The following is a 14074-nucleotide window of genomic DNA, read 5'->3' as shown; positions in this document are numbered from 1 at the left end:
CAAACACATCACAGAGGGTCTCACTGAGTCGGCCATCTGGAACTCAGGCATTGTAAGTTCAGCTACAGTCAGTCAGAGGGGATAAAAAATGGCCTCAGAAAGAAGCGCTCCTCACAGGCAACAGGCAACATCAGCGCAACTGTCCAAAGTTACCCAGACTACAGCGACAGTACAGTGGAGGCGCGCCTCTTCCCCCCCGCCCCCGGTACTGGGGGAAACATCACGTATTTTAAGACCCCATCCGGCGATGTTACGGCTCCTTCAGGGTTCTCTGGGGGCCTTCCGAGGGCCCGCTCCCACTCCTCAGCTCATGGCTCGTGGGAAGGGTGCTGGCTCAGCAATACATGCAGGAGTTCTTCGCAGGGCAGGGGAGAGGAGACACGAATGGCGGCTGGAGCTCGAGCACCCCACCTCCACCCCTGGGGCTGCCAATGTCGCCAGCGTGGGATGTTTCAGCCTAGAAGAGTTTGCAGCATTGCATCTCCCAGCGGGGTGGTGTACCCGCAGGGCCACATCAAAGCTGAACCTTGCCGGCAAAAGAGGTGTTGGTGGAAACATTCTGGGCTCAAAGGAATCAAAGTAGATTACGGTCCAAGAGAAGCTGCAACACGACAGTCCGGCTGTTAGGGACAGCACCAGCAGACCCCAGAAGCCCAAGAAATTAGTTTCCATTCCATCTTCATTCTTTGTCTTCTCGGGCGGCAGCTCTTTTACGAACACAAAGAAAAACGCCAGGATGAAGGCCAGCCCAGCTACAAGTATCAAGCAACAGAACACTGACAGTAGTCTCGCTGGCCACCTCTTTCCACGGGCGGGTACGGCGGCGGGCTGGGGGAACTCATTGGTGGCTAATAGGTCCTCTCTAAAGGGCGTGGGTGTGGCAAGAGCCACATCGGGATCCGAGCTTCGGTGCACCTGTTGCAACATAGAGCCTCCTCCGCACTCCTCTTCAAGCACCATCTCAGATATCATGATCGTTCGGTTACCCCCTCGTCTTGTGCTCCTAGTGAGGGCCATGTCTTCCTCAGGCAAGTTGCAAGATCAAACAACTAATTTATGTGCATTGGTCTGGTCAACTTTCAGCAGGAACCAGTTATTGTGCATGAAAGTTGATTGGTGCTGATGCTTGCACCGCTTTGCAGCCAATGCCCCATCATACTTCGCGCAATTGATAGTGCAAATAGGTGGTAAATCTGGGCCAGGCTATGGGAACTGGGAAACAGACAAGGCTTGTTAGCACTTGGAATTATCAGCCCTATGATGCTGCCCTTCACTTGGAAGGGAGTTAAGTATTCACTATAATCCAGTTTTGTGTATTGTTTATTACCAAAACCAAAAGACAGTACAGATCTAGGACATCAAAGTCAGTAAATCCTGAGAATTTGTATGTTCTTTCACCTCCTATTTACACTTTCAGGTTTTTCTTTTGTATTATAGTTGAGGTTTCTTTCTAATTTTCAGTTCTTTGTATGGGACGTTCTTTTCACTGGAATATGTAATACAAATATTGCTTGATAAATTCTTACATCAATGATACCTTTGATCTCTTAATTGTCACGGTGTCATGTCTCTGTTCTGGATATTTCTGTAATTTAACAAGCGTATTTGTTACTCAATAATCTCTCACAAGGTTTATTCACATGAGCAGCTCCAGTACCCAAAAGATAGCCATAATCTATGGCACCACTTGGAGTTCTACTCGCAGATAACAGCAACAAGATTCACCAAAATGCTGATGATAGACAACTCTACCTGAAAGTCTCCTCTGCTTCAGACATCCAGCATCTCAAACCTTTGCTCACAGCTTGATCGTATATACAATAGGGTGTACATTTAGGATCACGTTTTAATACATGTTTTTTTATTGTTTTTAGTGACATTTTTCAAACATGGTGCAGTACAAATATCAGATAGCCAAAATGTCCCTATATGTTTTGGGTGCCCAGCATGTGTTCATCCTGTAACAGAAGACATCTACAGAGCAAATACATCCATCAATGGTGACAGCATATCAAAGAAAGTCTCATGTCCTCCATTATACCCAAAGTGTAAATATAAGTGAATCAACAAGAAACAAATGAGGTGACTGAGAAGAAGGAATGGGAAAGAACTGATAAGATCAACCAAAAAACAGCATTAGAACAAAACAAAATTCCAGATAACAGTCACTTATTCTTCAGGATTATCGCTCAATACCATAGGCTAGGGGTCTATCATATTTTACTATTTAGGAGTAGAAATCATGAAAAAACGTACTCTCTACAATGCTTTACTGAACAGTTACTTAGAACAGCCTGTAAGTATTACAAAACCCAAAGAGAGAAAGTGTAGACTTAATATCCAGAGACAGGACCTGAGATTTTTGAGAAAAATGTGGAGTAGTGGTACCCATCTATTAACAAGCACTGGGAAAAAACTATACAGCTCCAGTACCCAAAAGATAGCCATAATCTATGGCACCACTTGGAGTTCTACTCGCAGATAACAGCAACAAGATTTACCAAAATGCTGATGATAGACAACTCTACCTGAAAGTCTCCTCTGCTTCAGACATCCAGCATCTCAAACCTTTGCTCACAGCTTGATCGTATATACAATAGGGTGTACATTTAGGATCACGTTTTAATACATGTTTTTTTATTGTTTTTAGTGACATTTTTCAAACATGGTGCAGTACAAATATCAGATAGCCAAAATGTCCCTATATGTTTTGGGTGCCCAGCATGTGTTCATCCTGTAACAGAAGACATCTAGAGAGCAAATACATCCATCAATGGTGACAGCATATCAAAGAAAGTCTCATGTCCTCCATTATACCCAAAGTGTAAATATAAGTGAATCAACAAGAAACAAATGAGGTGACTGAGAAGAAGGAATGGGAAAGAACTGATAAGATCAACCAAAAAACAGCATTAGAACAAAACAAAATTCCAGATAACAGTCACTTATTCTTCAGGATTATCGCTCAATACCATAGGCTAGGGGTCTATCATATTTTACTATTTAGGAGTAGAAATCATTTTATTGGATAGATTTTAATCTTCCTGTTGGTCCTACCTCTGGTGCAAGATTTACGTTGCCCAGGGCGGCCTCTTACCCCCTCTCCAGCTGACAAGCGTCGCTAGTTCAGGCGCTCGGCGCTTAACTCATTTTGGGCGCCATCTTGGGTAGGGGTAGGATCGCGGTCTAGATGATCGACGATCCCACCCTCCTCACGCCCCCTACAGTGGATATAAACTTCAAAGTCCCCCGTCCGCGCAGCGGGCGGGCGCAGCGGGCGCGCCGGCGGCGCGCCAAAGGCGCGCCAAAGGCGGGCCCGTCTGCGCCCGTCCGCGACCGGACGGGACCAGGGGCCATACCCCCTGTGCAAAGCAGACCAGAATGTAGTAGACCGATGAGGTATGATTTTACCACACTAAAAAACGTAATGCCTCCGATTACTTACACCTGTCGGCACTCCATTCTCCCTGACTCTCACTCTGGGATCTGCTCTCATTGTACATTCTCATTGACCAGCCATCAAGATAAGTCCCCCTCTGGCAAATACTACAAAATGTTCCTTTTAAACTGCCGGTCATTGACCAAACATGCCACGCAAATGACTCTCTTGCTGGAGGAAAACGAGCCAGATGTAGTATTCTTGACGGAGACGTGGTTAAAAGACGCCTCTGACTCGGATATTACTTCCATCCTGCAAACAGGGTACACCTTGCAGAGATTAGATAGACCAGAAGGTAGAGGAGGCGGCCTAGGCATCCTTCATAAAAACCACTACCGCTGTAGAACTTCATCGGCTGATATCTCTAACTCTGAAAGTATGCTATTTACTCTTGAATTCTCACCTATAGATTCATTTTCTGGCGTACTTATCTACCGTCCCCCCAATCAAATAGGAGACTTCATTGAATCACTCCAATCCAAAATAGCCAACTTGGTGGTTAGTAAATCCTATTTCTCTACACTAGGAGATATAAACATCCACCTAGAGGACCCTAACAACGCCACGGCCAAGGCACTTTTGGATGGTATGGCAGCTCTCCAGATTATACAGAAAGGCTTTGAGCCCACGCATGAAAAGGGACATCTCCTCGATGGTTTTTTCAGTAACGACAACAGACTGGAAGTAGGGACCCCATTACCTCTTAACTGGACTGACCACTATTTAATACCCATTCAGTGGACTCCAGTGACGCCATTGCAGCCCCTTCCTCGCATCACCCTAATTGGCAGAGAGTGGTCCAAAGTCTCCCCAGACCAATGGGCTAACCTGCTTTCGGCTGCCCCCCCCCAAAAGGCGACAGACCCAGCACTGCAATATGAGAATTATATCACATGGCTGTGTTCAGCCTTGGACGCTATTGCACCTATTAAGGCCCTTAAAGAAAAAACTAAATCCAAGGACTCCCCCTGGTACACCCCTCATCTTAAAGAACTAAAAAGGGCGTGCAGAAAATTTGAAAGAAGTTGGAGGATCTCTTGTAGTAAGGTAGATAAAACTACACATCTCGAAGCCATCAAAAAGTATAAGTTAGAAATTAGACGAACCAAAACTTTATACTTCGAGGAAAATTTTTTAACTGCCTCCAACTCCTCTAGAGAAATCTTTCAAATAGTAAAATCCCTGATTGATATCCCCCTGGTTCCCGCTGACCCTAGTAAAGCTCAGGCTCGATGTGAGAGTCAAGCTGAATACTTTTTCAGGAAAATACAAAAAATTGCCTCCGCCTTTCAATCACCTAATTTATCCCAGGACATGGGAACCAGTCCATCTAATGTCACAACTCCAAAATTAGATGAGTTTCCATTGCTGGATGAGAACTCACTTGTGGCTATCATGACGAAAATAAAATCAGGATCTCCTATAGACCCTGCCCCTCCCTGTCAGATAGTAAAAATTGAGAATACAGTCAAACCTGTTATCCTTAACATACTAAACACTTCCATTTCCACTAGCTCAGTACCCACTGCATGGAAATGTGCACAGGTTAAGGCTTTGCTGAAAAAACCCACACTGGACCCGGAAAACATGGCCAACTACCGGCCTATTTCCCTCCTTCCGTGGATCAGCAAACTTCTAGAAAAACATGTCAACTCGACTATTACTCAATTTTTAGAGAACAACTTTCTCCTTCATGATTCCCAAGCTGGCTTTCGTCCAAAATTGGGAACCGAGGCAGCCCTCCTGGCGGTAACTGAGCTGGCCAGGAAGCTAATGGATCAAGGCGGCACCACAGCAATTATGTTGCTTGACCTTAGTGCCGCCTTCGATACCGTCAACACCAGCATTCTCCTTCATCGCCTCAACAAGATGGGAATCTCGGGGAAGGCCATGCTCTGGCTCCAGTCATTCCTGGAGAATCGCTCCTTTAGGGTAGTTGAGGGTACTACCTATTCAAAAGTCTGGCCCCTGGATCAAGGTGTACCTCAGGGCTCTTCATTGAGCCCTACTCTTTTTAACATTTATATGCAGCCGTTAGCTGATATAGTGCACTCTTTCGGTCTGGATATAATAACCTACGCCGATGATACGCAATTAGTCGTATCTATGAATCAGGCAGACTCTTCCCCTTCCAATCTAAGTAACTGCCTGGTAGCAGTGGCTCAGTGGATGGCAACCTCGCATTTAAAATTAAATGGCGAGAAAACTGAGCTCATGGTGTTAGGTAACTCAACCATTCCCACTCCTTTGTTAGACTGGCCACCATGCATGGGCCCTACGCCTCAACCAAAATGCCATATAAAGAGCTTAGGCATTTGGCTGGACTCCAACCTCAGCTTCATGCAGCAAGCTACCACTCTTTCTGCCACATGCTTTGGGCTAATGCGTATGCTGAGAAAAGTGTTGCCTCTTCTCCCTTTTGAAGCCCGCAGAATAATGGTTCAAGCCATCATTTTGTCCCGCCTAGATTACGGGAACTCCTTATACTTAGGTGCCCCCGCTTTTACAATCAAAAAGCTACAGGTGACTCAAAATGCTGCAGCTCGCCTCCTGTTAGGCCTCAATAAACGAGACTCAGCCACCATTGCCTTAAGGAAGCTACACTGGCTTCCGGTTAAGGCCAGAGTGCTGTTTAAATCTCTCTGCTTTATGCACAAAGCCATGTGGAAGAATGCCCCAACTATGATCTGTTCCCTGGCAAAACCCTACCTTCCTCACAGGCCCCTAAGATCCAGTACTGCCTTCCTGGCCACTGTCAACAAAATCAGACGGACCAGATGGGGCGGACGTTCCTTCTCCTGGAACGCCGCAAAAGAATGGAACTCCCTGCCCTCCTCCCTTCGCAGTGAACCTAACCTTTTAAAATTCCGGAAGGATTTGAAAACCCACCTGTTCAGTTAACCTCTCTTTCCTTTTAGTATGACGGTACTTAGCGCTACGAGGCCTCCGGGTTGTTGGCGCTTTATAAAACCCGATTAATAATAATAATAATAATAATGAAAAAACGTACTCTCTACAATGCTTTACTGAACAGTTACTTAGAACAGCCTGTAAGTATTACAAAACCCAAAGAGAGAAAGTGTAGACTTAATATCCAGAGACAGGACCTGAGATTTTTGAGAAAAATGTGGAGTAGTGGTACCCATCTATTAACAAGCACTGGGAAAAAACTATACATCTGCCTTGGCTGCCAGCCTTTAGGCTTTGTCGATGCTTGTTCAAATGGGTACCTCCATGTCCCAAAACATCCCTATCACCTACTGAGTCCTCCAGGGTTTCATACTGGCTCCTGTCATCTTCAACTTTCTTTATGGTGCCTACTGGTGGTCTGGTCGCAGATAACAGCATAAAGATTAACCTATATGCCAATGATACTCAACTTTATTTGAAAGTCTCTTCTGCTTCAAACATCCAATGTCTCAAACACTGACTGCACATCATTCAGATCAGGATTTCCAGTGCCTACCGGAATCTCAACCCAACCAAAACAGAATCCCTATAATTTGCCAAGAACAACAAATAGAAAACCTGACTCAATTACATGAACCTCACCAGCTTTGAACTGGAACTTTCACCTGATGCCAAGTCACTTAAATTGACCTTGGACTCCAACCTCACCTTCAAGGAAGACATTGCCAAGAAAACAAAGATGGCCTGCTACCAACTCTCTCTTCTAAAGAATGTGGAACTGTTTTCTCCAGAAAGCAACCTCAAAACTGAGGTTCAAGCCCATATACTATTGCATTTGGATGGTGGTGACACCCGGCACCACGGCCACCTGGTTTCCATACTCGCAGCCCTTAAGGGCATCTTACATGTCGGAACAGATCTCATCCAGAGACTGAAGAAATATGATCACATTACTCCCATCCTGATGGAACTTCATGGGTCTTGTTGCCGGCCACCACATCTTGATAGACAGCTAAATCATTTAAAAGCCATCACTACCAGCGCCTCCATTTATCCTGCCAGCAAGATCACCATCTCTGGGGGTTTGTGCACAGCCAGGGCAACTTCAAAATGCATATTAAGAAGTGCAAAAAAATAAAGCAGCAGGCCTTATGTATCTCTGCACCCGGAATCTGGAAAACATATCCATGTCCACCAGGACCACCCCAATGCTGCTCAAATTTAGAGAACAGTTAAAGACTGACCTCTATAAAGAATACTACATCACAATGCATTAACTGTCCAACACACAGCTACTTCCCCTATCACTCATTGTATATGTTTATCTTTCACCCTGTACAGCACTCTGCTGCCTTTTGGATTGGTGTGCCCTATGCAAATACCATATACATACATAGGATGGAATAGTCTGGATGAGTAGATACCACCATGAAGGCAGAGGCTAGGCATTATGAGGATGGCAACAAACTTTATTGTTCCCAATTCTTTTGTAGAATGACCTATTCCTTACCTTTCATCTTCAGCATGCCTTCAGTCTCTGAGTATAGTTTACCCTAAGTGTCATGCCTCTCTCTATTATTGTATTTAATCAAATTGCCACACCTCATTTCTTAGGCTGCCACTGCTTCTTTTGTGAAACCATATCCCTGCAACCCAACAATCTGTAAACTCCTATGGCCGATCTTTTCAACTCACCAACTATTTCTATGAACTCATATAGCCCCCACTAAATATCACACCTAACTCATATAAATTTAAGCTACCAAAAAGAAACTGGAGTAAACGTGAGGAATGCTTCCCTTGATACCTTAAATCGAATCCCAATAACATGCAATGACCCATAACCAAGAGATTCATCACTAACCGTGGATCCTGGAGTAGCATGCCAATTCGTAAAGTGCTTCAGCTCTTCGTCCGGGTTAGTAAGCAGGACATACATGCTATTATAATACAATACAATATGACCAACTTGGCAGGAGTGCAAGAAAAACCCTTTGTTTCTCTGATAGCCCAGGCATTATACACAGACCCCTGGGAAGTGGGTGATGTTAAGCGCCTCCACTTCCTATTTGATTAGAGTGAATTGTAGGCTCTGGTTGGTGATTTCAAATAAAAAGGGAGGGTTATCTCCTCTCCCCATTTCTTTTAAGCCTCTTCCCCTCTGCTTGAGTAACCTCTCCCATTTCTGCCATTATAATAGCAGTTACAATGTCCACTTTGACCCCTGCAGGGTCCTGTGCTCTACTCCCTAACTACCATTGCCAAATCCCCATGAATCTCATTGGTCCCAGACTTAACTCTGTTGCGTATCTCCTCCCTTCCCTCAGGGCATTCCTCACCCCTGACAGAGGAGTCCAAAATTGGTACCGGGACCCATGGGAGACCAGTGAGATGCCAGATATTCACTTTGAACCGGCCAGAGCAAGAAATGCCGGATGTGCGACATTAGTAATATTGGCGAAGGAACCCCACAGTCCGGGAATAGTGAGTAGCCCAGGATAGGATTCTTCTGATATGAATATACATTTTGTATCTCCGTCCGTCCTGAACTAACGTCTGTGGATATCCATGGTATCTCATGAATTTACAGTGACAATTCTGTCACGAAGGGAATTGGCTTCTCAGCTTGTAGACATTGGATTGAGTCCTCTGTGGGTGAACCTGTAGAAACTGTACAGCTATATTTTGAGGCCCCTCTGCAGCCATTGTCCTTGCCTATATATACCCCTGCCACTCACCTAAAGTTAGTCAAATGGTTGGTCATGATGAAGGTGGAAGATAATTGTTATTCCCCCCGAAATGTGCGTTGACCTGAATGTTTGGAACTCCTAAAGGATAACACCATTGCAGATAGAGGCCCACATGCATCAATATCGGCTTTTGCGAGTTCTAAATTGCGAAAAATAACGATTCGCAATTTAGAAATCGCAAAAGCCTATGCATGAATATTTTAGCTTTTTTTTTGCAAATCGGTAAAAATCGCTATTTTTACCGAATTGCATAAAAAATGCAAATTTTCAATTGCGAATTCACAATTCCCATTCATTCCTATGGGCCAAAATGCCCATAGGAATGAATGGGAATTGCGAATTCGCAATTTGAAATCGAAATTCATCAATGCATTTCAAGGGTGGAGAGGGGGGTGCAAATGACCCCCCCCTTCACCCATGAAATGTACTTTTCAGTATAAGTTACATACACACATGTGCTAAGGACATGTGTGTCTGTAACTTAACAGTTTAAAAAAGCATTTTTGTGCATATTTGAACAATTTCGCAAATTACCACGAGGTTGAACTTCGTGGTAATTTGCACTTCCAATTTGTAAAATCGCACATTTTTAAGAAATGATGCATAGCATTTTAGAAATTGCACAATTGCGATTTCTTATGTGCTATCGCAATTTTTGAATTTGCAAAAAAAAATGCAATTTCTAAAATAGCATGATGCATCCCAAACAGCACTTTTGCATTCGCAAACGGCCGATTTTAAGGAATCGCACCGTTTGCGACTCCAAAAATGCTTGATGCATGTGGGCCTATGTTTTGAAGTGTTCTCTCTGCCATTTTTCACCTGTGTATGTCATGTTAGGTTAGGTCATTTCCCAGTGTGAATTGTACAGGTTTGAGGATGTGGTATGTGAGGTGAGAATGACTGCTGTGTGGTTGATTGTAAATGGGGTGTACCATAGGAATTTTCAGGTCCAACTGCAATTGGCATCTTTTTAAGCATGATAGATACAATTTAGAGAGGCATCTTAATGATAAATACGGATGCATTAGCATGGATGAATAATATGTGTTTTAACTGTGTATAATTAGCTAAAAAAGTAAACATATTTAATGATTATATTATTGTGCTTGTTCTAAATAGCCCGTAAGAACTTTTTTATAGTAATAAAAAAAGCACTAATATTGGTCAGGCTGGAGCATTTTCAGGTGTGTTGTTCCTTATCCCCCTGGCTCCTGTACCTATAAAGTATCCATAGGGTGTACCTCTTGTGTATATTTGTAGAGTCTCATTAAGACCCTCAGTTCCATGCTTATGACTCAAATAAGGGACTGGTCTAGTGGGAGACCTCTGAGACACCTATGTCTTGTCAAGCCCCTAAGCTCCATGTGCCTGTCCCAATTAAGAATCCCGCATATTGGTGGTAAATGCTACTCTTACACTGAGGAGTTAGTTTATTTGCAGATTGCTTCTGCATCATGGTTAACAAAAACGCGTAGCGTCCAATCATTGTCTTTCGTTTTTAGCTGGGAAGATTTGAAAGGACAGAGCAAGTGTATGGTAGAATGTGGATGTGTATGATGAGAAGGGATCAGAAATGCTCAACATTATTTTCTGATATTGCCGATTCTGATGATTCATTTCAATAATTAAGGCATGAATCTTTCACAGCCCAGCAGTTTCTCAGTGTGTATTTTGCTTGGGAGCAGGTGATCGAGATGTGAATGTTCTTATAGACTGACAGTTGTATTGTCTATCATGAAGTCAGTGGTGTAATCATGCAAAGTTTGTTTGCAATTCTAGGAAGAGTTTGTTTCTTTCATTTTTTGAACCAGGCTTTGGTGGCGACGAGAGAGGATGGGAGAGGATCTGGCCTAACGGTCAAAACTTCTGAATTTGAAACTCGGAACCCCGGTTACAATATCGGTCGCGGCTCAACATCCTGTGAGTCTGGGCAAATCACTTAATCAATCAAAAATGAATGTGTCCTTGTGTGATATAACCGGTGCTCATGTAAAGTGCGCCAATACCTTCGCATTGAGTTTGCGTCATATAAAACTGCAAAAAATAAATAAAAAATAAATAAATAAAAATATGGGGGGAATGAATGATGATGGCATTTTTTCAGGTTTATGTCAAGATGTCTTTATTTATTTATTTATTAATTTAATTTATATTGCGCACAACTACCCTGGACAGGGTTTTCCTGTGCAAGTAGTTAGCTACTGCAACTGAATAACCAGACACTCATCACTGAGAAAACAGCCACGTCTTAAGATCTCGCCGGAACCTAAGATAACATGGTTCCTGCTCCATAGATCAGGGAAGAGAATTCCACAATCTGGGGCCGAGAAACGCAAAGGAACGACCACCCATTCTGGATAGTCTACAACTAGGTGTTACCAAGTTACCCTGAGCGTAGAGACCGCGAGGGGACATAGGGGTGGACAATCTCCTTAAGATAGTGAGGGGCAGACCCTTGGTTGATTTTAAAAATAATGCACAAGGTCTTACATTTAATACGGCTCTCAATGCGGAGCCAGTGCAAATCCCGCAAAACAGGGGAGATGGATGATTTCTTAGGGATCTGACACACAAGACGGGCAGCAGAGTTCTGGACTACCTGGAGTTCCTTCAGTACCTCCTGATTTCCTCCAAGATACAGAACATTCCCGTAGTCCAGGCGCGAAGTAACCAGCGGCTGTACCACAGTTCTTTTCGTGGAGTCAGGGAGCATCCAGATAATCTTCCGCAACCATCTTAGAATAGTAAAACATGTGGAAGCAACGCTGACCACCTGTTGCCACATTGAGAGGGTGTTATCGAGGATAAACCCCAGGTTACGAACTTGGGTAACCGGTTGAGGGAGAGGGCCCATTTCCAGTGGCCAATGTTGGGGCCCCCAAAGGTGCTTTGTGTTTGCCAAGAATAACCACCTCGGTTTTCTCTCCATTTAATTTTAGCAACTTAGCACTCATCCACTCCGACATCCGCCGTAAACCAATTCGAAGGGAAGAAGGAGACCCTTCCTTGGTAGAGGACAGGGAGAAGATGATTTGCGTGTCATCGGCGTACGAGAAGAGAGATGGAGCTGCGTCCTCTACAATTGATGCCAGGGGTCTCACATAGATGTTGAAGAGCACAGGGCTCAACGTGGACCCCTGGGGAACTCAGTACGCAGATGAGCTGATGGTAGATGAAGATTTGGAAGAGAAAACCTGAAATATACGGTCGCTAAGGAAAGAGGACAGCCAGGATAGTGCAGGCCCTACAACTCCTGCTGACTGGAGAGACTTTAACAGGATAGAATGTGACACCGTGTCAAATGCGGCGCTCAGATCAAGTAAAATGAGCGCCGCTGTTTCCCCTCTGTCCAAGCAGGAGCGCAACTTTTCCGTAATCCCCATCAAGGCGGTTTTGGTAGAAAAATGAGTTCTAAACCCTGATTGAGATGGGTGTAAAAAGCCTGATCGTTCCACATGGGCTGAAAGTGGACCGTTGACTTGTTTTTCCAGAACTTTAGAAAGGACCGGCAACAGCGAAATAGGGCGGAAGTTTGACATAACCATGGGATCAGCCCCCACCTTTTTCAGCAAAGGAACCACCATTGCATGTTTCCATTCATGAGGAATGCATGATTCTCGTAAAGAAGCATTTAACAGGGCTTTGAGAATACCATGCGCTTCTCGAGAAAGCTGTTGCAAGATGTTTGCGGGGAGAGGATCTAAAGGAGAGCCAGATTTTACCCTAGTTAAACAATCCGAAAAGAATTTATCATCCAAAGGCAGCCACGTAGAAATCTTAGTTGCCGAGGGATGATGACTCCCGCTTGCCATCTCGGTCAAAGGACTTGCTATATTTACAGAATTGGGGGTCTTTAATGAGCTGTATATTGTTTCAACCTTAGCGGTAAAGTAATTTGCAATATCGTTGCATTGGATATCATTTAAGGCTGAAGGTAGTGGGGTCGTTTTGGATCCTGCCAGCTTCTTAACCATGGAAAATAAGGCCCGTGGACGGTTCACTGCGGTGGAATCTGGCATTCGACACAAACAATATTTTCGCCGCCTTACATGCCAGGTGATATTTGTTTAAGGTGGCCTTGTAGTCTGACTTACCCTTAAGGGAGTAAGTCTTACGCCATTTTCTTTCTAGGTGTTTACATTTTGATTTCATGTCCTTTAACTCATTATTAAACCATGGGGCAGGAGGATGGTGGGCCGAGCTGCGTTTTGCTGCCATAGGCAGACATTTATCAATAGACTTGACTAACCAGTCGGATACCGCAGTGTTTAAAGAGCAGTAGGGTAAGTTAGTGTCCGGGGGGGGGGTTTCCCCCAGCAAATTGTTAAGGGAGTTTAAGTCTAGGTTTTTCCAAGGCCGTCTACTGCCTAAGTCCTCACTGCTGGTCAACCAAATATCCTCTGGGGTGACTAATCTAAATGAGATGGCATAGTGGTCAGATCATCCCAGAGGAAGTGCAGGTACATCACAGTCCCACGCCGGTTGGAGATGATAGGGTCCAACAAATGACCCGCCTGGTGAGTAGGACACTGATTAAGTAGCAGCAGGTTGAGAGCTTCAAAATCAGTCAACAGAGTTGAGCTCCCCGTATCCAGGGGGTCCTCTAGATGAAAGTTGAGGTCCCCCAGGATAGTAAAGTTCACAGCCTTCATAACCAGAGGGGCCAGTAAATCGGAAAATGTAGCCAGCCAATTCTTAGAATTCCCCGGAGGACGATAAATAAGCAAACCCGATAAGGTAATTTGAAGAGAAACAGCCAGTTTAAACAGAGCAGCTTCACAATCTGGAAAAGATAGAGGCTCAAGTTTACAGGAATAGATGTCTTTAAAAATTACAGCTATCCCACCACCCTTCTTAATGCCTCGATCACTTCTGGAGATGACATAACCAGGAGGAAGAGCGCTGGCAACATCTGGACCTGAACTGGCATGAAGCCAGGTTTCAGTCAAGAACAAAGCATCAGGCATCATTG

At 44.3% G+C, this 14074-nt stretch overlaps 1 protein-coding gene across 1 annotated transcript; it reads right to left on the bottom strand.

Moving 5' to 3' along the window:
• Window positions 1-303: 303 nt before the first annotated feature.
• On the bottom strand, window positions 304-1017 carry LOC144828190 (uncharacterized). The gene has a single exon (XM_078686282.1). It carries the CDS (start codon window positions 1015-1017, stop codon window positions 304-306), a length of 714 nt encoding a protein of 237 aa, XP_078542408.1.
• Window positions 1018-14074: the final 13057 nt, after the last annotated feature.

The sequence above is a fragment of the Lissotriton helveticus genome, chromosome 4_1, assembly GCF_964261635.1.
Source record: "Lissotriton helveticus chromosome 4_1, aLisHel1.1, whole genome shotgun sequence".
In the NCBI taxonomy this organism is placed as follows: Eukaryota; Metazoa; Chordata; class Amphibia; order Caudata; family Salamandridae; genus Lissotriton; species Lissotriton helveticus.
The sequence above is the reverse complement of the archived record's forward strand: the minus strand, read 5'-3'. Positions and strand labels throughout refer to the sequence as shown.